Here is a 24,497-nt window from a genome sequence, read left to right as displayed (position 1 = left end):
TATATATTTTATGTAATACATGATATATATATATTATATGAAATAAATAATTTTATCATATAGGTTGTTCTCCATTTCTGTTATATATATGTGTATGTGTGTGTGTGTATGCATGTATGTATGTATATATATATGCAGATATAAACATAAAACCATAATCATTGGTTTGGTTGAAATGTGTTAGAAGAAGATTAGAAGGGAAAAAATAAACTGGGAAAACATTTTTACAATCAAAGGTTCTGATAAAGGCCTCATTTCCAAAATATATAGAGAATTGACTCTAATCTATAAGAAATCAAACCATTCTCCAATTGATAAATGGTCAAAGGATATGAACAGACAATTCTCAGATGAAGAAATTGAAACTATTTATAGACATATGAAAATATGCTCCAAATAATGATTAATCAGAGAAATGCAAATCAAGACAACTCTGAGATACCACTACACACCTGTCAGATTGGCTAGAATGACAGGGAAAGATAATGTGGAATGTTGGAGGGGATGTGGGAAAACAGGGACACTGATACATTGTTGGTGGAATTGTGAACACATCCAGCCATTCTGGAGAGCAATTTGGAACTATGCTCAAAAAGTTATCAAACTGTGCATACCCTTTGATCCAGCAGTGTTTCTACTGGGCTTATACCCCAAAGAGATACTAAAGAAAGGAAAGGGACCTGTATGTGCCAAAATGTTTGTGGCAGCCCTGTTTGTAATGGCTAGAAGCTGGAAAATGAAAGGATGCCCATCAATTGGAGAATGGTTGAGTAAATTGTGGTATATGAATGTTATGGAATATTATTGTTCTGTAAGGAATGACCAGCAGGATGAATACAGAGAGGACTGGCGAGACTTACATGAACTGATGTTGAGGGAAATGAGCAGAACCAGGAGATCATTATATACCGTAACAACTATACTATATGAGGATGTATTCTGATGGAAGTGGATCTCTTCGATAAAGAGAGCTTTAATTGATCAAAGATGGACAGAAGCAGCTACACCCAGAGAAAGAACACTGGGAAATGAATATAAACTGCTTGCATTTTTGTTTTTCTTCCCGGGTTATTTACACCTTCTGAATTCAATTCTCCCTGTGCAACAAGAAAACTGTTTGGTTCTGCACACATATATTTTATCTAGGATATACTGTAACCTATTCAACATGTAAAGGACTACTTGCCATTTGGGGGAGGAGGTGGAGGGAGGGAGGGGAAAAAATTGGAACAGAAGTGAATGCAAGGGATAATGCTGTAAAAAATTACCCTGGCATGGGTTCTATCAATAAAAAGTTATTAAAAAAAAAAAAAAAAGAAATGTGTTAGAAGGTTGAGGGAATTAACACATTAATAACATTGTTGTTCAAGTTATGAAATAATACAACTGATTTGAAAATCAATTTGGAATTATATGAGCAAAGTTACTAAACTTTACTTGGCATTGCCACTGAAGTAATAATAGGTTATGCATATCAAATAGGTTAGACAGCAAGGAAGATCCCACATATACAAAAATATTTGTAGCGGCATTTTTTTGTGTGTGATAATAAAAAACTGGAAACAAAATGTGTCCCCACTGAATTAGTGACTGAACTGTATAAGAATTTGATGGAAGACTATTACATTTTATGAAATCATCAATGAGAAAAATCAGAATAAAACAAGGGAAGACATTCATGAATTGATGCAGAGAGAAGTAAACAATACCAGGAAGAAAATATATACACAGCCACAACAATGTAAATGAAAACATCAATAAAAATCTCAGGGAGATTAAATGACTTGTTCAAGGGCACATAAGTCAGTGTCAAAGGCAGGATTTAAACTCAAGTTTTCTCATTCTGAAGATATTAAAGTTATCATTGTGCCATGTTGCCTATTCCATCATTGGGATCTGATAAGGCAAACATCAATCAGTATCAACTTTATTATAAATATCTTAAAAAGTTTCATAGCACAGCCTTCAAAGTAACTATGATGGGTTAAGGATACAGAAATTGGGTTGCTAAACCACCTCAAGATTGTAATTACAAAGAAATTGTTGGTTGACAATAAACATCAGTACAAAAATATGATACCCATTTATATAGAAAGATGATACCAATGCTGGGTGAGGTTAGGAAGATAATCTGTGAAAAGGAACACAGAAAATTAAATGACACAAAGGGAATGAACCCATCAATCTGTCTCATTAGGCTATTTTATTGCCTTAATTCAATTCCTGAGTCTTTATTAAGCATCTCCTTTGTGCCATACACTATGGAAAGCACTGGGATATATTAAGCCAAAAATAAAACAGTCTTTGCTCTTGAGGAACTTAAGGAGGGAGGAGTGAGATGTGGACAGAACTAAGTAAATATGAAATACAGACAAGGTAACTACAAAGTAATTTAGGGGCAGGAGCACTAACACTCTCAGGATTAGGAAAAGTCACTTGGAGGTCATGGCATCTGTATGGAGTCTTGAAAGCAGCTAAAAATGCCAAGAGTTGTAAGAGAGTTTGGAAGTATTCTAGAGCATGTGGAACAAGGAATGTTGTGTTCCAGATAGCAATAAGTAAGATGGGTTTAGCTAGAAGGCAGAATATACAAGAGGAAGCAATGTGAAAACACAGGGTGCAACCAGATTGTGAAAGGCTTTAAATAGTAATCCGAGGAGTTTGTATTTTATCCTACAGGCAACAGGGAGCCACTGAAACTTCTTCAGCAATGTACTTCTGAAATACAACTTTGGCAGCTCTGTAGGATGGACTAAAGAGGGAAGAGTCTTGGAGGCAAGACTATCAATTGGGAGAATATTGTGAGATCTAGGTGAGAGGTGATAAAGGCCTGAATTAGGGTGGTGGCTATGCAAGTGAAGAGGAAGGGAAGAATGCGGAAAATATGGGGGAAAGACTTGGCAACGATTGAATAAGAATGAGAGAATTATTGTGAAAAGTGACTAGAAGGATGAAATGGGGAAATTAAGGGGGGTGCTATTATTATTATTTTTCCCCTCTCTTTTTTTTTTATTAGAGCTTTTCATTTTTTTTTAAAATTTTAATAGCTTTTTTATTTACAAATTATATACATGGGTAATTTTACAGCATTGACAATTGCCAAACTTTTTGTTCTAATTTTTCCCCTCCTTCCCACCACCTCCCCCAGATGGCAGGTAGACCAATATATGTTAAATACAATATATGTATACATGTCCATACAATTATTTTGCGGTACAAAAAGAATTGGACTTTGAAATAGTGTACAATTAACCTTTGAAGTTAATCAAAAATGCAGGCAGACAAAAACAGAGAGATTGAGAATTCTCTGTAGTGGTTCATACTCATTTCAATTTTTTGCGCTGGATGTAGCTGGTTCAGTTCATTACTGCTCCATTGGAACTGATTTGGTTCATCTCATTGTTGAAGAGGGCCACGTCCATCAGAATTGATCATCATATAGTATTGTTGTTGAAGTATATAATGATCTCCTGGTCCTGCTCATTTCATTCAGCATCAGTTCATGTAAGTCTCTCCAGGCCTTTCTGAAATCATCCTGCTGGTCATTTCTTACAGAATAATATTCCATAATATTCATATACCACAATTTATTCAGCCATTCTCCAATTGATGGGCATCCACTCAGTTTCCAGTTTCTGGCCACTACAAAGAGGGCTATCACAAACATTTTTACACATACAGGTCCCTTTTCCTCCTTTAAGATCTCTTTGGGACATAAGCCCAGTAGAAACACTGCTGGGTCAAAGGTTTGATAACTTTTTGAGCATAGTTCCAAATTGCTCTCCAGAATGACTGGATGTATTCACAATTCCACCAACAATGTATCAGTGTCCCAGTTTTCCCACATCCCCTCCAACATTCCGCATTATCTTTCCCTGTCATTCTAGCCAATCTGACTGGTGTGTAGTTAAGTAAGGGGTGTGTTATTTAAGAGACTGTGGTAATTCCTTTTTAGACTTTAAACTTCTTAAGCACAGGCAAGGTGTCTTCTTTCATCTCTGCCTTTTCCCTACTGCCTATAATAGTACTCTACACAGAGCAGATGCTTAATAAATATCTAATGAATATTAAGTTGAGTCAAATGAATTTAAAAAATCACTAATGGATACTACCTACTGTAGATCAAACTATTTAGCAGTTTGAAGATTCCTGGGAAATGGCTGAACAAATTATGGCAGATGAATGTAATGGAACATATTCCATAATAAAGAACAAAAGGAATGGTTTCTACCAAACCTGGTGAAACTTGTATGAATTAATGCAAAACAATACATTCAGTATAAAGAACATTGTAAAAAAAAAAAAAAAAAAAACCACACACACACACACACACACACACACCAATAAGACTTATATGAATACAAATCAATGAAATGATCATTGGAGTTAAAATATGATACTCCTTCTCTGGGAGGCATGAACAAGATATATATCTTCAAATATGGGCAATGTAAGGCTTTGTTTTACTTTCCTCTGGATATCTGATAAAAAAGGATTTTTAAAAAAAAATCTTGCAATTGGAGGGAGGAAGGGAGAAAGATAATAAATGACACAGTTGCCAAAATTTATTTTTAAAAAGAAGAGGAAAAGAATATCATTGAAGCACTGAAAAAGGCACAAAAGGGAACAGAATGAAGATCAGTAAGAAATGCAAAGCAGGATATCTTTGAAAATAACATCGAATTTGGTTAAAATATGATACTCCTCTGGGAGGTCATGAACAAGATATATATCTTCAAATATGGGCAATGTAAGGCTTTGTTTTACTTTCCTCTGGATATCTGATAAAAAAGGATTTTTTAAAAAAATCTTTCAATTGGAGGGAGGAAGGGAAAAAGATAATAAGTGACACAGTTGCCAAAATTTATCTTTAAAACGAAAAGGAAAAGAATATCATTGAAGCACTGAAAAAGGCACAAAAGGGAACAGAATGAAGGTCAGTAGGAAATGCAAAGCAGGATATCTTTGAAAATAACATCGAATTTGTTGTATATTTGGGAATAGAAGCAAACTGTCATAGTGCAGATTTGCAACTGCATATGCAATCCTCTTTTTCTGTTTTGTATATGGAAATTCTGGTCTTACATGAAACTTTAGTTCAAGAGATAAATAACAATTTTCTTTTTTTGGCAGGTGAAAAGGATGAAATATTACTAGGAAAAAGGGAATAAAATTTTTGGAACACTATCCAGATATTTAGCCTTCCTTCCCCCAAAGTAAATGTAGAAATAGATGTGTATCCAAAAAATGTCAGAAAATGTTGTAGGGTCAAACAAAAATAACAAACAATGATGCTACATCATGATGGATTTTTTTCTTCAAAGAGTGTCTAGTCAGAAAATGAGTAAATAATGTTCTAGATGCTCCCATTCTAAATTCAATATAACCTCCTCCCCACCAAATCTTTAGCCTGAATCTTTTTACATTTGGGATATTCAAATTTCTTTAATAAAAGACTATAAAAATGTCCTTTCCCCTGCTCTTTCTTGACAGTGGAAGGGAGGGAAAATGAAAACCAAAATATTTCTCATGAGGATTAGTGGGAAGGCTAGTTCTATGATTGAACAGACACCCATGAAACATATCAAGAAAATAGCAAATTTGTCAGAAACGTACTCATAATAAAAACTTTACTATTTCTAATTTGTACTATGGAAGTGATCCTGGATTTTTGAAGAGTACATGCCAGATGAGTGCAAACTCTGATGTATCCAAATAGGCCGAAAATGCTGGAAATAAAGTAAGATATTTCTTGACAATTTGAAGTTTATTACACACTAAGTTGGCTGGGGGTCTGTGTTGATAACAATGAAATCAGATCTTTGAAGTGTAAGACAAGTAAGACTGGGCTATGCTGAAATAGTTTAAGATATGCAAGACTGAGCTAGACATTGAAATAAAGGCATCAAAAAATTGAAAGTTTTTTTCAGACTATTTAAAAAAAGAATTATACATATAGTGAAAAAATTTGCAAACAGGACAGGCTTGACAGATTTTATTTTAATCTAAAAATTTTTTAAGGCTACATCTTACCACATGCTTTAACAAGTTTGTTTTTTTTTTTTTAATTTTATTTTTTATTATAACTTTTTATATACAAAACATATGCACGGGTAATTTTTCAACAATGACCCTTGCAAAATCTTTTGTTCCAACTTTTCTTCTCCTTTCCCCCACCCCCTCCCCTTAGATGCAGGTAGTCCCATACATGTTAAATATGGCTTTAACAAATTTTTAACCTGTGCTGCCCATACTCAACTGACCCAGGTTTTTCCTCCATGTCACTCAGCTATATACACTATACCTGCTAATGTGCCTAACTCAGACATCAGGGGAATTATTTCCCATAGCATTAAAGTATTAACAGGGTTGAAAGATAGTGAATGATTATTTTAAGTTTTTCTAGGGTCTTATTTTTTCACTCTATGGGGCCATTAGTATTAAACTTGATACTTCCTGCTACTAAAAACCTTATAAAAGTGTCCTTCATTATTTAATTTCACCATCTTCAAGTTTCTTCTGCCATGACTAATGTTAAGGATTGTATGTCAATCATAACGAGAAGGAAAAGAAGCAAAAAAGAAAAAACCAAAGAAATAAATGACAATGTAGAAAAAATAAATCTGTTCCTTGAGAAGAGTCAGTTAACAAAAGCTAAATACATCAGAGGTAGAGCTGTCTCTAGTTATTGTGACTTAGGGCAAATCAGAATCTTCTGTGCCCCATTCCCACTCTTTCTTACCATCACTTCCCTCAAATACCTTACAACTACTCCCTCACCCCATTTTTCCCCCAAAAAAGTTTTAATGAAGGCAAAATCTGGCAAAATGAATATGGTCAGTAAGGGGGAAAATGTAATTATTTCTCTTAAACAAACCAACCAGCTGGTACTTGGAAGGATGGGAGATAATGTTGTCAGGTCACCAAAGGTTATATAGTATGACTTTACTTTTTGGTACTGACTCTATATAAACAAACTTTAGGTGGTTTTTTTTTTTTTTTCCTTTTTAAAATCTAGATTATCAGCTGAATGATGCACCTGATGTCCCTTGCTTTCATAGATTCTCCTAAAGCAGAACTTCTTAAACTCATCCCACCTCTTTTTTCCCACAGAAATTTTTATGCAACCCTGGGTATAGGTATATAAACTATGCATGCAAATCAAACATTTACTAATAATAAATCAGAATTGAGACCCCTGCCTCCCCATGATCAGTTATGAGACCCCATATGGGTCATATTCTACAGTTTAGGAAGTTTTGCCCTCAACACTGGGTCACTTTAATTTTTCCTACTTAGGATCAGCTCTGACTAGAGAAAAGACAACTGGGGCTTCAGCAAAATTTTAATAAATGAGAAATTAAAAAAAAAGAGCAATTCAATTGGTCCATTATCTCAATATCACTTTTTTGAGAACCTTTATGAAATGGTATCAATTAGAAAAAAATCAAGCAATTTCTTAGAAGTAGTTAAAATAAAGTCATGGTAATTTCTTTACTGGTGCAAGTGAAAGTGTGTACAATTAGTATTATAATCCCACTGAAGTGACCCTTAAAAAAATGTACTACTGTCAATATTGTAGTTCTTATTTCATTTTCTTCTGATTTTCACCAAAGAACAGAGTAAAGATGTTGTAGTTTTAAAAAAAGATGGAAGTACAGTGGGGAACATGATATCTAACTTAAAATATCTAAAGATAAGTCATGTGGAAAGATTAGACTTACTCTTTACTGCATAAAGGGCAGGACTAGAAGCAGTAATAAAATTATAGAGATTTAAATTTGATGTAAGAAAAAATCTTGACGGAACTGTCTATAAGGGAAATGGGGTACCTTAGAACTTAGTGGGTTCCTATGATTGAAAGATTTTGGATCAAGGATTAAGGACCACTTCTGAAGGACATCTTTGTTCAGGTAAAAGTTGTAGTGTGGAAGAAGATGAAAACTAGAGAGAGAAATTGATTGAAGGGAATTTCAGGGAGAAGATAGGATTAAAGATATAGATAGAAAAGTTGACTTTACTAGATTTATCTTGAGACTGGAGCAAAGGAAAAGAGAATGGAAGCTGAAGTAGGTGCTTCTGGAAGGGAATCTTCATGTGACTTGGTTTGTTTCTAGATATTTTTCCATTTACTAAAATAGCTTTGAATTCTGTTTTTATCCTAAACAGTGCTGACGATAGCTCCTCCCAATGCCAAGCTTAATCACACCTCCAAATTTAATGAACACACACCACATTCCAATTTCATCACCTAACTTTAGCATGAAAACTTCAAGCTCTATGCAGAGACCAGGCCTGGATGAACCTCTGCAACTTGTGTCTCTCCATCCCAAATTCCTCCCCCTCTCTCCTCAGCTGATCTGATTAACTTGAGAACAATCCTTTACATCTGCTCTTCTAGCCAAAGGCACTCTCTTAATTAGATCATGCACTCATTACTAAAAATCTTATTAAAGTCAAGATCTCTATCACACTGATCTATGAAGTCTAAAACTGTCAGAAAAAATTGGAAGATCTGTAATCTTTATGGGTATTTCTTCTCTTTTTAAAAATAAATGAAGTACAATGACCTTTAAATCCTCAATTCTTAAACACAAATTGTTTGAAATAATTTGGGTAAATTTATTTCTTGGGTCCTGGGATAAAAGAGAATCAAGACTTTCTTAAAATGAATTCAACATTAAACATTTACTAAATCCCTACTCTTTTCTAGGAACTGTGTGCTAAATACTGGGGATACAAAGAAAAGCAAGATATCCCCCCATCCTCAAGCAGTTCACTGTCTAATGGGGAGACAATATGCACATAACTATATATAAGCAAAATATATACAGGAAACACTGGAGATGAACCCAGAGGGAATGCACTAATGAGTTCCCCAATTCTCATACCCAAAAAATAGTAATCTTTTTAGACTGTCCTCATATAGCTAATCCTTCTAGATGCCTTGTTTCCTGGACTTTCTCTAGTGCTTAGAAGTAAGGTTAGAACTATACAAAAATATTTCAGTGTAATGAAATCATGGTTTTTATATAAAGATAGAACCATGTTTTGGGATTCCTGATGACATTTTGTTGTTGTTGTTGAAACAGCACTGTGCTAAGATTTGCAGGGAATAACCTATAATGAGTTTCCCTTCATAAGTTATGATCAGTAATTCAGTTTTATTTTATATGCATATTAAGAATCAAAAGGACAACCTAAAGGATAGCAAAAAGTTGGAAGATAAACATATTAGTAGTTGAAGCATGTTACTGACAGCTTGTGTATGACAAGTAGTAAAGGATGTTATCAAGGACTGGAAAATAAGATGTAAAATCCTCTATTAGAGGATTTATGGAAAGACATGGACAAAAACTGTAGAATCAGAAAGCATGGTATAGTGGTGTTTTGCATCAAAGGAGGGACTACTCCTTTCAGTGAAATCATGGCTCTTAACAGCAATGTGTTATCTTTCAGCTGTTCAAAATAAAATTCATCTGCAACTTTTTTTGACCATTCACAAAGATGTCTAAGATCTTCCTGTTCATTTTTTCCACTCTCCAGAAGAATTTAATATTATGAGAAATTTCTTTCTTCAGAAAAAGATTCAAAAGTAATCCTAATCACTGAAGAATCTTCTCCTTATAATGCATCCATGAGTACCTGTTCATCCTTACTTAGTTTCCACAATCTAAGCCAATTTCTTAAATATGACAAAACAATTCTTCTCCCTGTAATTCTCTGGTAACTTGAATTTTAAGGCAGCTTTTAGTAAATAACCTTGTTGAAGATTTAAAAACAGGAGTATCTTAGATATTTTGAATTCTTCCTTAATCCACATACTTATTCACTTCTCAAATAATTCTAGTGAATTCATAAGGCCTTCAAAATCAACGTTGCTTTTCTCTCTCAGGTTATTTTGTAGTTCTTCTCTTTATAAACTGTCAAACTTCCCAAACTCAAGTCTTGATTCCAAACAGTCAGTCACATTGTTCTCTTCAGTCACACTCTACCACCCTGACTAGAAGTTCTTACTCCTTTGTCAACTGTTATAGTATTCACCTACTCTTAGAAAGTCAACAAATTAAGAGATGAGAGGACACCATTATTCCCAATCCACCTGTATGTTAAGGTGAGGAGAACATAGGTATTAGTGTTTAGGACTTTTTAGGGATTTGGAGCTTTTCTTTTACACCTCCAGAAGTTAGCATAGTTCCTGTACATAGTATATATAAAAACACATGAGAAAGGCTTTGCTAATATTAAAAAGCCAATTAAATATGAGCCGTTATTATGTATTGATGTAGTAAGAGCATTAACTCCTAGTTCCTTATCATGCTGGCTATTCTAGTTTTAGCAGATATTAAATAGTACTTGAGAGACAACTGGTCCAGAGGACTAATAATCAAACCACTGACCTAGCTTCCTGGTGGCCTAAGCACAAAAGCCTGTATAGGAAAACTCAGGATCTCCTCTTTGAGGTTTCTGATCATCTGCCTAGCATGATCAACAAAGAGACAGGGAAATTGTACCCAAATGAATTAATGCTGCATACTTGCTGAATGGCTTTTCAATAGTTATACCCTAACTTTTGTTAATCTGCTAGATGTTTGACAAATATCTCATTTTGTTCTAATCCTGAAATTGAATTTTTAGAGGATCCTGAGCTAGGTAAGAAGGGAAAAGGAGGGTTTTCACAAGTGATCATTTACCGCAGTTCACTTTTATAGTCATATAACTGAGTAGTGAATACTTAAGTTTTTTTTGAGTACTTAAAGCATTTGGTAGAACAAAATGTGGATTTAAGTGCTTCTCCTTTTAACACATTTCCCATGGCCATCTTAAAACAATATATCCTGAAAGATATAGTCTAAGACAACTGTTCAGTGATTCTATGATAGAAAATATCAAGTAAGGCTTTTTTTTTTTTTTTTTTTTTTTTAAAACAAGAAGATTATGACTCCTTGAGGTGTCTGTCAATGTCATGGACAATGTCCAAGAGAATCCAAATGGAAGGGTTAAGTAAGTTAGTAAGGTCCTCTGGATGCTCTTGTCTGCAGGTCAGAGAATCATAGTGAGGGAGCTGGAAGGGACCTTACAGGCCATCTAGTCCAACCCACTTTTTATAAGTGAAGAAAGTGAGGCCCAAAAAGGTGAGGTGTTTTGCCTGAATCCTATTTTTTCTGATTCTAAAGGCAGTGTTCTTTTAACAGTGCTGCTTAGAAGATATTGTGCCGTGTACATCAAGATTCCTGGAATGCTGGAAAGTTTCAGAAATAGATCTATAACTACTTATAAGAATTCAGCTTAACTAGCCACAAAGAAAAAACAAGTAGGTGAAGAAAGTCTATTGTCTGGACAATAGTAAAGATTTGGATGACACACACTTGAATGATGAAGTTGAAAGAAGTTCTGTGCCTAGAATTCAACTAGAGAAGGGTTGTATTTAGGAAAATACACAGTGCTAATTTCTTAAATGTCCTAAATTTCTTTTGGAAACAAAGGCCTGTCTCTTTTACTATGGATATTCTTCATGTGGTTCTATATCTGAGACATGAAATACCAGTCTCCTTAAAAGTGAAGTTGTAGGTCATCTAAAGGGAAACAGGAAAAATGATAGATATGCAAAGGCACATAGCATATCACAAACAAGAAATGAGCAAGAGTTCAAGAAGCATTTATGTCATTCTCAAAGAAATGTATGAGTGGGAAAAGATGGTGGTTCTGTCATGTAGTATAAAGAAAGCCACAATCAGTGAAGGGCTTGGGTACTCACACAATGTGAACAGGAAGTTCCTTTATTCCTGTAGATAATTTGAGAGGACAAATAGAAAATCTCCACAAAATGAGATAGGGATGAGTTATGATTTGCACCTCTGAGGGATAGTATCTACAGTGATGAGATCATCAAACAGATCCATCAGAGTATCAAAACATATTTGAGCAAATATTTAAACAATAATAAATCCATATAGAACATTTAAGTTTTGGCCACAATATATCTATAATATTATATGTGCTAAATATTATTTCAATTTTATAAAAGAATAGAAAGACTCAATGCTAAGTGGCTTTTTTCTAATCACATAACTAAAAGTTTTTGAGTTAAGATTTGAAGTTCTATCTCCTGACTCTAAATATCCTTGTTCTAATATGTGATCTTGTTTTAACTATATACATAGCAGGTATTTAATATTTACTGAATGAACTCTCTTTTTAAAGCAGTGGGATGGCCTTTTCTTATGTCATGAAAAAAAATCTAGCTTTGCCTTCACATATAAAATGGCTATTGTATTTCTTCCCTTCTCTATGGGTGGAGGAGGGGTAGAGGAAGAGAACTTTTTAACTGAGAATTTTTTAAAAAGGAAAAATAAATCTTGATAGCTAATCTTTTATAATATCCACGCCTTTTCATGTTAGTTTGTAAGAACAAACAAATCATCTTTAACTTCTGAAGGTAGCATAGTATATACTGTAGTGCTTTTAAGGTACTCACATTTTGTAAATATTTACAAGTAAATCTTTTAAAAACTACTTTGACAACATCTAAGTCTCTGCTATGTCAACAGTGTTCATTAAGTGTAATAATAATGTACATCAACACTGCATATGGTTTCCCAGGAGTTATGTCCCAAGAATTAGGTCTTTTTAAAATAGTTGTAGATAATTTTATAAGCCAAAGCTCTATTTCCTTTAAGATTCACAACAAAATTAAAATTGTTTTAAAAACATCAAAAGATCTGTTAGTTGTACATAATACAACTTAATGATAAAGCTACTCAGAAAGCTGAATAAATGAATGAAAAAAGCAAGTGGTAGACACTTTTTTATCTGGTTTGTTATAGAACCTTGGACAGGACAATGGATTTCAAATTTCAATGGCTTTGGTTTTCTGCTATCTAAAACAAGAGTAGTCAAATATTTGGTAATGATTAGAATTTAGTCATCTATTTTCACAAAACAAAGAATAAGTCTATGCAACTAGTGGAGTGGAAATAGTTTTGGATTTGTAGTCAAAGGACTTGGGTTCAAATCTTAATTTTATTCCCCGATCCTAGAGAGGTCACAACATCTACAGCCTTCTTTCTATTTGTAAAATGAGAGGGTGGGTCTAGATAGTCTTTAAGAATGCTTAAAAAAATTATATGAGTTTATTAACTACTTTACAGAGAAACCATGCCTTTAATGTCAACATAATATAGCTTCTACATAAATAAACTATCTTCAGAATTTAGTTTGTCACTTTCTCAGCTTCTTAAATATATTCACTTTCCTTTGTATCAATATCTTCAGCCATGCACTGCCTCAGGTTATTTACAATTTGTACCAGACCAGTATCAAGAATAGTGTCTTTCTTCCATAGAAGAAAGTCATACTATTTTTATGGGATACAAATAAGACTTATGTTAGGAACTAATTGGCAGACAATAAGTTCCCTAATTGGTACTGTGGGTTATTTATTTTTTAATCTACTAGCATTGAGCACAATGCTTTGGATATAAGAGCCAAATCAATTCTTATTTGATCAAATTGAATTCAGGGATCTTTTCTTTAGAGCATGCCTGCTTGTTTGCAGGCTTTACATTATGATTAAGAGAAACTTTCTAAAGTTCACAAAGTGGAACTCACTTGTGATCTTGCTGATCTTACCCACTTCCTTGGCTATAATTATAATGTTTATGCAGATAACCTCTAATTTTATATATGTAGCCCTAAACTTTTTCAAGTTCCAGTTTTGTATTTCTAATTAGCTATTTCATACTCCACCTTGTATACAAAACAGAATTCAACCTTCCCCACCCAAATCTGTCCATCCTTCCAATTTCCCTTATTAACAGCACCTTCTTTCTCCTAGTCACCCAAATCTGAAATCTCACACCCCTGATGTGATTGGCTTCCAAGTCCTGTTAATTTAGTTCCATACTATCTCTCACAGATATATGTACTTCTTTATCAAATCGATACCATCCTAGTTCAGGTTATTATCATCTTTCTTCTTGGATACTATAATAGACAATCTTTTTAATTCTCTTCCATCTCAAATTAATCCTTCCTAGAGCGGCCAAATTAATCTTCTAAATGCATAGCTATAATGACCATGTATACCTATACCTGTCTCCTTATAAATCTAAAATTGCCTATAGAATAAAATCCATTTCTTCTTTCAAAGAAGACTCGGTTTAGATACCACCTCCTCCACAAAGCTTCTCTCACCAACTCAGATCAAAGAGATTTTCCCCTTTGCCCTTATCACCTTCTACTTTGTGTCATCGTTATCTACTTGTCATAATACCTCATATTAAGTTGTAATTCCTCAAGACCAAGGACTTTTTTTTTATCTTTATATTCCCAGTCTATATAACAGAGCAGGTGTTTATTAAATCAAGTGAAGTTTACTCACTGATCTTCTGTTCCAAAAAACTTCACAAAGAAGCACTTCTTTCCACGAGGTTTCTTCAAGTCTTTGGGTGGATTTACAATCTACAGGACAAAAGAGAAAAAAGGCTCAGTTATGACAATTCAAATATTTATTAAGCCTGTAATGTGAGGCTCTATGATAATCACTAGAGGAAACAAAGGAAAAAAAAAAAAGCAGTACCTGCCCTTAAGAACCTTATAAAGCTTACCAAAAGAATTTTTTCCTTTATCTTTAGCTTTTCAGAGAAAAACCCATGGAAAAATACAAGAGGAATTTTTACTAAAATATCCATTGGCAATACGTAATTTTCTATCATGTTAATAGAAAACTTTCAAATATTGAAGATCTTATAGACAGATGCCTATTGTGTAGCAGAGATGTTCAATTATTTCACAAGAGATATCACCTACTTGGTAAAATTACTTGCTCACTGTAGCACATTAGAATACTACTGGTAATATTTGACAGTTTGGGATTTCAATAAGGGCCATGTACATGTGGTTAGAAAATTATCAGAACCCTCCAAAAAGCGGATCAAAGTACACAGAGAGAAAACAAATGACAAATAAATAATTAATAGCTGTGGACTTTTAAGGACATTAGATTAAAAAAAAAAAAGACTGACAAATATTTCATTTACCTGTGTCAAAGAAAATAAAAAAAAGGGGAACAAGCAATATATAAAGAATATGAGAATATGAGATACCAAATCTTTATGAGTTACTTGTTGCTAGAATCAATAGGATTATAGAATCAGAAATGATCCAGATTATAGTGTTCAACTTCCTTAGAAAAGGAAACAGACCTAAAGAGAAGTGACTTAAGGTTATGCATGAAATTAGCAGCAGTCAACATGTAACTATGGATTCTCTTGCCTCTATATCCAGCACTTGCTCTATTCCATATCCCTGCCCCTCTCTGCAATTTTGCTGAATAAAAAGATTTTTAAAGGGAAAATATTTTGACTATTGACTTAAAAATGTTAATTTTCCTGCCTCAGGATTTAAATGCCTTTTGAGCATTTAAAAAATATATCCCTCTAAAATAAGGTCAATTTTGTTTGTTGGCGAATTTTGCCTCTCCTTCCACATTATTTCTTTAATAGAACAAAACTAGAGATTTCCTTTTCTGAATCAAGAAGTAATTCAGATAGGCACAGCTTCGTCTACATCAAAATCAGATTTGTTAATTACTTGGACTTTTGGCAATACACTTCAGTTTTTCTTAGAACAAAGTTAGAAATATTCCTCTGGCATAAAGACTCTTACCTTTCCTGGCCAAGGAGGATACCTGCCCAGCTTCCCCCTAAAGAAAAAGCAAAGAGTCAGCTTACTTATACTAGAAAATCTTGCCCATCCACTCCAACCCACCTTGCCTATAATTTAGGTCCCAAATCTGAGTTCACACCTTCTAAGTCCAAGGACAAAGCTTACAGTCCTTTCTATACAAGACTTCCCTCTTCTCCTTCAAAGTGCAGTTTTACTGTTTCAAACGAAGCTTCTTAGTATCAAGAAATGAATTACACAAACCAGTAGCGGTAACAGTAAATCTTTTTTTCTCTGGCAATCCAAGGGCCACGAGGGGAGGTTAAGAACGTCCTGCGATCTCTGCCAGCTTAGAGCGCACAAGAGAAGTCCCTCCCCCCACTATTTCTTCATAGAACTGAGCCAACGGTCCGGTTTCAACACCACAGTTGGTAGGTCCCCGCGGAGTCGCCACCGCAGCGGTTCGGTCCGGTTACTTCGTTGCGCAGCTAGATAGAACCTGTTCCACCAAACGAGCCGCGAGGCTTGGCCATCTGGATCTTCCTGCCAGAGAGTCCCGAGTCGACCCCTGGGACACGGTGACCCGAACAGCGTACGATCTGAGCTCACCCCATGGCACCAGCTGGAGCCGGCAGCGCCCCGCCGGCCGCACTCTCCCCCTTCCAAACCCGGGCGCCCGGAGACACCCCAAGGAGAGTCTTCGTAGCGGGGCTTCGGGAAGGAACGGCAACCCATTGAGGCCATCTCTACCTCCGGCCACCCCCCTTTCCCCTCCAAGGCCGGGCTGCCCCTTCCGTCCGGCTCCTCTCCCCACCCCAGCGCCCCCTCTCTCGGTGCCGCCTCCGTCCCTCAGCTCCGTTCCTCCCTGCCAGCATCTAGAGACAAGCCAGAAAGCTCAGAGTGTTTGGGGCAGGGCTCGGGGTCTGTAGCTTGGGGCGGAAACCAACGTTCCCTGCTTCCCCCATCTTCCCGAAGGGGCTCCGTCGCTACTCACCATACCAAGTCTCCGAGCCGCAGACTCACAGTCGCCATCTTACCGACTTAACCACCCACAGCGCACGGGCTGCCGGGACTTCAGGCCGACTCGGTGCCGCCCATTGGCGTGGCTCTTTCCACGTGACAGGGGCCGGCTGTCATTCCCACGCTGCTCCGTGACGCCACCACGCCCCCGAAAGGCATTGGGTGGTTTGGCGGCACGTGACCTTAACGCCGGGCCTCCGCGCGCCGAACCCCTAGACTTCCCGTTACCCCTCCCCCCTTTTCGCTGCCCCCCCCCCTCCCCGCCTCCGGCGCGTGATAAGCGAGCGCCCCCCGAACCGTGACGGCTGTGGCTGAGAGGACGGGATCGTAACGGGGGCGGCTACGACTGTGGGGACGCACGGATCCGAACAGCTGACAGATCCGGCCGCGCGCCTTGCCCCGCCCCCCCGGCAGCGCCGGTAACCCTCCCCCGCCCAGGGCCCCGGGACAGCAGTTTTCCCCCTTCCGTCCGTTACGGCGGTTGGTCTCGATGCGTCCCATCCCCCTGCCCCCACCCCCGCGGGTCCTGGGGCTGTCCTCTCTCTTTCCTCGATTCCACTGTTTGGCCCGAGCCTGAATCCTTGTTCTTTTCCCCAACCCATCACTGGGCCGGTCCGCTGCTTTCTCCCCAGGAGTCCCCAGACGGAGCTTTGGACTCGTGCCCTCCGTGCGGCCTGGAGTCTGTTCCTTAGTCTGCACCTGCGCTTTCGGCTGTCCCCAGCCTCGGTGGGTTGGGGACAGTGTTCCGTGTTCCTTACGTCAATGTTTCAGCCCCTGTGTCCTGGGGCAGGGGAGGCTGCTGGGGTCACTGCTCCCCCTAGGGCTCGGGATGAGGCGACCCCTGAGGTAGTTAGTGCTCGGAGATGCCTACTCTTTGGCCTAGGAGCCCTAGCGTGGGCTGTGTCCGGCAGTGTAGGGCGCCGTCGGTTAGTTTTGAGCCCCTAATCTCCCAGGGCCATTAGTGCCCTGGGTCGAGCCACCTTGGCCACATTTCTAAAGCCTGCATCCGGAATAGCAAGTTCCCAGAATAACTGGAAGTCTTCCTGTTTTCCCTTTAGTTGTTTCAGGTGTCTTGAGGGCATTTCTTCAGAAAGGGCTTTCAAAGGACTCGTCACCTCTTCATAGGACTCGTCACCTCTGGGAATGGGCATTGAGGCTAGATGGGCGGCACGTTTGTAGACATGCTTGAAGACCCAGCGGATAGACAAAGTTGTGGCATATGGGTCTTACCCCATCATGAGGAAAGCCGGCTGGAAATCGGGTCCATTTCAAGGTGCTATATCTCAGAACAGCACTTGTGACAAAGGTGTGTTTCATTTTTGTTTGACAAATATTTTCTACATGCTGTAATCTCTTAAATTCAGACTGATTTTAGAAATAAAGTTATTATAAGAAGGGATAGTTAAAATTTAGTTAAATGTAAAAAAATATACACTTCAGAATTGGGAACAAGCAACTTCTATGGAAACTATTCTGTACTGGAATTTTGTTATATTGTTACTAGAAATGAGTAAATAGGTGGTCTTTTGGGGATTTTGTGGTATTGTTATGCAGTTCTTCTTGTAATGTTATTTGTGGTAACGAGATATCTGTATATAATTTAGCTCTTTGGAAATTAGCTTCTCTGAAGTAACTTAATTTGAAGATAGATAATTTTTCATAAGAATTCAAGATCTGAAATGTTTAAATTTTGAGCTTGTAGGCTATTATCTAGGTTTGACCTAATTTGTTATTTATTTATTTATTTTTTGAAATTGACAGAAGCCATTGCAGTAGCCACTGCCAAGACTTGAGTGTAGCCATGACTGAACCCCACAGGGTCCAGTTCACCTCTCTCCCAGGCCCTCTGAATCCTACATTTCTGAAGAAACCTCGAAAAGAGGAAATTGGGGGAGCAGAGCAGCACCAGGACTCTGAACCAGCTGCAGCAGCTGTTCGAATCACACTTACCCTCTTTGAACCAGATCATAAGCGCTGTCCAGAGTTCTTCTACCCAGAGCTAGTGAAGAATACACGTGGAAAAGTGAAAGGTCTTCAAGTTGGAGACAAGGTACACTTCATATTACCGTGTCATTCTGCTTTTCAGAATCAAAAGTGTACAAATACAGTTTTTACAGAACTTTGTCAGACAAAAAAAATTGCAATGGTTCTACCCATGTATAAAATCATCTTATCAAATTAGAAATAAGAACTAGGCTTGTTGCCATGTTTGTTGAATTAGGACTAACACTACATACCTTAGTCTTTCAAGGACACTAGAATAAATACTGCTCTCCCAAATTCTAGGAAAAATGTGAGCGATCTCTTGGGCTAACATAGTCATACATATTCTGTTTCCTCTTGAGTTCTTTGCTTTTACTCTCACTTGGGAATCATTTTCTCTATAAAGTTGATTCCTTATTTTAGCTTATCTCTCTCCTAAGCTGTCCAACTGTTGGATGTTTTAAGGGTTTCACTTTCTGTTCAATCAGCCATGTTTGCTATCATGGAAGCATTGTCATTTCTTCATTTTTACCTTGTCATCTTGCCACTTCCCTCCCCCTCCCCTGCCCCCCCAACCTTGTCCAATAGTGGTACCTGTTAGTTTTCCTCCACGGCATATTTCACGTCTGTCTTCCTCTTTTGACTGAAAGCCATTACTCATTAAGGTTTTCACCCCATCTTTCCTGGGCTCCCTTCAGTAGCCTCCTGATTAGATTCCAGGTTTTTAGTTTTTTCTCTTCCTAATCCTTCACTTAATTGCAAAATCAATATTTCTTTTTTTTTTTTTTAATTTTAATAGCTTTTTATTTACAAGTTATATGCATGGGTAATTTTATAGCATTGGCAATTGCCAAAGCTTTTGTTCCAATTTTTCCCCTCCTTCCCCCCATCCCCTCCCCTAGATGGCAGGATGACAATACATGTTAAATATATTAGAGTATAAATTAAAATAAATATTTATAAAGCATAGGTGTCACCATGTCACCCCTTTTTCTTAGAAGTTCTGATGATTCCCAGTTATCTATGATAAAATACAAACCCTTTTGTATTAAAGCACTTTATAACGTGGTTCTTGTCTTCCTAAATTTAGTACATATTACATAATTGATACATATATTACATATGTAAACTTATTACATAAACTACATTTTTCTTCATGGTACTCATTCTAGCCAAATTTACCTACTTGCTTTTCTAAAATCTTAACATTCCATCTCCTATCTCAGAGCCTTTGCACAGCTTCTCCACCATGCATACAGTGTACTCCATTCTCAAGAGATATCTCTTAGCATCCCTATATCCCTTCAAATCTTAGCTCTAGTGTTGCTTCCTACTAGAGGCCTTTCTGATTTCCTTCCACTCTTGCTGCTGTTTCTTTACCTCCATCACTCCAAATTACCCTTTCTGTGTTTGGTATTTGCTTTTCTGTGTCCTTATGTTCCCCAATAGAATGTATATTCCTTAAGTTCAGGAATAATTTGTTTTTTGCCTTCATATTCCCAGTCCCAGTGCTTGTTGATTATTAAATGAGGATAAGATCTTTAGTATTTAGCTCATAGAGTAATCTGGAATATCAGTTGTACTAATATATCTAAAACACTTTGTAAATCTCTAAAGTGTTACATGTAATAATCTTAACAACCATTTTTAGAAGTTGTCTTTTTATCTCAAAGAATATTATCATGTTCTGTCTTCCAGACGGGGTAAAAAAGAGAGGGCAAAAAACTTAGTTTTCGCTCTTAGTATGTTGGAAGATTTTCTTTTCCTTCGATAGTTATAAATCTTCTGAGTTTCCAGAATTGTAACTTTTAGGAATTTTTGTTTCAACAATAATTCATTCTTATTAAATTTGATGTAGTAATTGAAATATCCTTAATCATTTACTTTGAAAATCTCCTTTGGGGCTCATGCTATGGGGACTACTTTGTAGATTAATCCTTATGATGAGGTTCTTTTGATAGTTAAGTTGGTGAATCTCCTTGTTTTAGCCTTCACTCTTTTCTTTTTAAGATAATTACAATTCAGTTATTATTCTAGAATATTATTCTAGAATGACATTATATTCAGAAGTCAAAACAAAATACTGAAGATTTTGGAAGGAAGTTCAAAAAGGGGACATATCAAGTATATATGAAATCTTGCAAAAATAATCTTTAGATATTTCATACATCTGCTGTTTTGTCTTTTCAGAAAAAAAAATTATGGATAGCTTTTATTACATCACCTTCATTTCCATATATTTATATATGTGTATATATAATATGTATGTATAGTATTCCTTTATCTCCTATAACTAAGAACTTTTTTTAATTAAAAAAAAGTTCAGTGAAATAGCGTAGTGAATTTGATAATATTTTGTGTTCCATACTCACTGTCCTGCTCCAAGGAAGGTAGGCAAGTATATTTTTTCTCCCTTCTCCAAGTTTAAGCTTGGTTATTATAGTTAAAACAGTGTTAAATATTTTTACAATTCTTTTTATATTGTTGTCCTTGTATTGATTGTTTTCCTATTTTTTGCTTGCTACTCTGCATTAACTCATATGAATCTTCTCATGTTTATCTTAATTCTTCACATTTATTGTTACAGCACAGTAATATCCCATTACATATATGTATCATGATTTGTTCAAACATCATAATCAATGAAATGTTCTTTATTACTACCACAAAAGAATTTTGGTATAAGTGGAATTTTTTGTTTTGTCTTTGATTTCCCATATTTGCTGATAGTAGTATCTCTGGGTCAAACTGTATGAATGCTTCTTCCCTGAAAAAATATAAATTGCTTTCTAGAATGGTTGCCTCAGTTCACAAGTTCATCAAACAGTACATAATATGCTTGTATTTCAACAACATATACTCAGCATTAACTATTTTCATCTTTTGTCTTTTTCTTTGCCAATTTTCTAGATGTGAAATGAGGGTTTTATTTCAATTTTTATTAGTGATTTGGAGCAAATTTTTCATGTGGTTGTTAATAATTTGCAATCCTTAGGAGAAATGTTTGTTCTTTTAAGCCACTTATCCATTAATTGTTCTTGGTTTTACATATTTGTGTTTAAGTTCTTATGTATTCTGGGTACTATACCTTGATAAGAGATATCTGATGCAAAGAAATAAAACAATTCACAGATAGACTTATGAAATAGTTTTGGAGCAGAAATAGAAATTGGACACGAAAAGACAATAGGTTACAACTGCTCCTTAGAAATAGAGAGGTTTCTAAGAATAGAGAATGTCACGAATCAGAGGATGGATGTGACATTTAATAGCACTGAGAACAGATGTACAAATGTAGCATTTTTTTTTCCTAAATAGTGTTTTTTTCCCCTAGTTACATGAGAAAATTTTTAGCATTCATTTTTACAAGATTTTTGAGTTCCAAATTTTTCTCCCTCCCCTCTTCTGAAGATGGTATGCAGTTTAATATAATTTATACATGTGCTATAATGTAAAATATATTTCTGTTATTAGTCACAGTTATGAAAGAAAGCTCAAAAAGGAAAAAAATTAGAAAGAATAAAGTGAAAAAATATACTTCTAGCTGCATTTCAGATCCATCAATTCTTTATCTGGTTATAGATTTTTCTTTTGTGAGTCCTTTGTACTTTGTACTGCTCTTACTTAGGTCATTGTGTTGCTGAGACAAGCTGATTTAATCATAGTTGATCATCACTCAGTGTTGCTGAGAATGTGTACAATGTTTTTCTGGTTCTGCTCATTTCACTTTGCAACAATGCATAGAAGTCTTTCTAGGATTTTCTGAAACCTGCCTGTTCATCATTTCTTATTGTAAAATAATATCCTATTACATTCATGTACCATAGCTTGTTCAGCTATTCCCCAATTGATGGGTGGGCATCCCTTAGTTTTCTGTGTTTTTCCACCACAAAAAAAAAAGCTGCTGTAAATATTTTTGCATATATAGGTTCTTTTCCTTTTTTAATGATATTTTTAGGAAAGTATAGCTTTTGAAAAAAAATAATTTTTCTGAGTAGCTCTAAAATGTTATTCTTGGAATTTGATTGAAGGTGCTTTGCCATTAGTCTTTTTCTTTTAAAATTCATATTAATACCAAAAAAACCCTACCCATTTTCACATGCAAAGTAAAAACACAAGAAACATATATGTAATTTTGAATGTTTTTAAAATGCTTGCTTTTTCAAAGAACTATCTCATAAATTTAATTCATTACTCTCTTTTAAAAAATAGATTTTTGTGATCTTTTTTATGTCATCTATGGGTTTTTCTCATTCTTTTCCCCTTCCAGGAAATCATTATAACAAAAAACACAATTTAGCAAAACTGTTCAATATATCAAAAAAATCTAGTATGTGCAGGCTTCTATACATCTGTGTACGAGGCAGATGGGGGGCAGTGTGGAAGAGTGATGCCATTTCTGCAAAGGATGAGAGGTGGTGTCTTCCCTCTTTGGGGCCAACCTTGTTATTTAGATATAATTTCACAAAATGAAATATATGTGAAATTAATTTCACAATGTTAATTTTTGTTGCTTTGGGGTGATCCTTTCCACTTAACATTATTATAGATAGTAATTTTGTATATTCAAGTAATTACTTTCAAAACTGTCCTAAATGACTTTTTTCCTTCTTTTGTACTTCTCTGTACACTTTTTAAAAAATGTTCCATTGGCTCTCCTCTTTTTTTCTTTTAGTTGGGGGGAGAGAGTTACATTGGATCACTATTACTACCCCAATTTGAGATCATCATTTTTCAAGAATGACATTTTGTCATAGTTCTCCTAGAGGATAGTTGGTTGTTGTGTTGACTAGAGTTAAGTTTTTCAAAGTTACTTTTTTCCCCCAGCATATTGTTCTGGTTCTACTTATTTTACTGTTTATCACTTCTTCCCAGGATTATTTGAAATAATCTTTTGTCATTTCTTCTGATACATTTTCAATACATTCAATACATTTTCAATGACAATCTCTTCAACCATTTCTACTCGATGGGAACTCCTTTAGTTTCCAGTTCTTTTCTTTCCTTTTTAGTCAACTCTGCTTTAGGAAGTTTTGTTGTTTGTGATAATTCTTCCCCAGTGTCTTTCCCAGTGTTGTTTCTCCTAACCTTCCCTCATCTCTATTCCTGTTTTTCCATGTTGAGTCTGGTACAATTATTTGTGTGTTTTTTGCGTACATGGTATTTAGCCCTCCTTTTATCTGGTTGATTCATCTGATGCCTTCTACTCTTTCTGCCATGGTTCATATACTTTTCTTCTTATAATTGCAGTAATGAGAAAAGCAAGTTCCTACTCCCCTTTTCTTCCTTTCTACACTAATTGATATCTTTTACACTTTTTTTTTCTTGTCTTCTTAAAATTCCTTGAATAAAACTTAATCCATCTCCAACTATTCTTATCCCTAATGAACTCTGGCAATATCCTTGAAGACATAAAAGGTTCTAAGATGACAATTGTTTCTTCTCTTCCTGTTGGATTGGCACTGTTTCATCCTTATTCCCTTTTCACGTAGATTTATCTTTCTAGGTTTCTTTTGATCCTTGTGTTTGTATTGAAACGTTCTTATTCAGCTCTTTTACTTGAGTATATCCTTGAAAGTCACTATTACCTTAAAGATCCATTTTCTCCCTTATGGGATCATATTTGATTCTACTTGACAAAAATTATTCTAGATTGTAAGCCAGGCAGCCTAGCCTGCTTTTTTTTATTTTTTGGAACATTACATTCTAAGATAAAGTTCCCTGGTACTTGAAGAATTCCTTTATGGATGTTTGGAGTATTTTTTTCTTTAACCTGGAAATTTTTGACATTGATTTTAAGGTCTTTTTTTTTTTTTTTTTTAAGTTTC

The 24,497-nt window shown here is 35.8% G+C and overlaps 2 protein-coding genes across 10 annotated transcripts in view; one reads left to right on the top strand and one right to left on the bottom strand.

The window, feature by feature from the left end:
- Positions 1–16,790, bottom strand: part of GLYR1 (glyoxylate reductase 1 homolog) — a 39,622-nt gene extending 22,832 nt beyond the window's left edge. For 2 of the 3 annotated variants that reach the window (XM_051964328.1, XM_051964346.1), the window contains exons 1-3: positions 16,661–16,789; positions 15,670–15,706; positions 14,384–14,463 (exon numbers count right to left, since the gene is read on the bottom strand). In XM_051964328.1, coding sequence (XP_051820288.1) covers positions 14,384–14,463; positions 15,670–15,706; positions 16,661–16,698 — 155 coding nt within the window. In that variant the 5' untranslated portion in view covers positions 16,699–16,789. Of the gene's footprint in view, positions 1–14,383; positions 14,464–15,669; positions 15,707–16,660 lie in introns of all 3 variants that reach the window. The other variant, XM_051964337.1, reaches the window with a different exon arrangement.
- A 151-nt stretch (positions 16,791–16,941) lies between these two features.
- The window catches only part of UBN1 (ubinuclein 1), a 41,502-nt gene continuing 33,946 nt past the window's right edge, over positions 16,942–24,497 (top strand). For 6 of the 7 annotated variants that reach the window (XR_007948041.1, XR_007948040.1, XM_051964317.1 and 3 more), the window contains exons 1-3: positions 16,942–17,105; positions 17,745–17,992; positions 18,448–18,736. Coding sequence is in view for 5 of the 7 variants with exons in the window: in XM_051964317.1 (XP_051820277.1) it covers positions 18,488–18,736 (249 nt within the window). In the remaining 2 variants the exon portion in view is untranslated. Of the gene's footprint in view, positions 17,413–17,744; positions 17,993–18,447; positions 18,737–24,497 lie in introns of all 7 variants that reach the window. The other variant, XM_051964287.1, reaches the window with a different exon arrangement.

This window comes from Antechinus flavipes, chromosome 1 (assembly GCF_016432865.1).
Source record: "Antechinus flavipes isolate AdamAnt ecotype Samford, QLD, Australia chromosome 1, AdamAnt_v2, whole genome shotgun sequence".
NCBI classification, from domain to species: Eukaryota; Metazoa; Chordata; class Mammalia; order Dasyuromorphia; family Dasyuridae; genus Antechinus; species Antechinus flavipes.
This window is presented reverse-complemented; position numbering and strand designations above follow the sequence as displayed.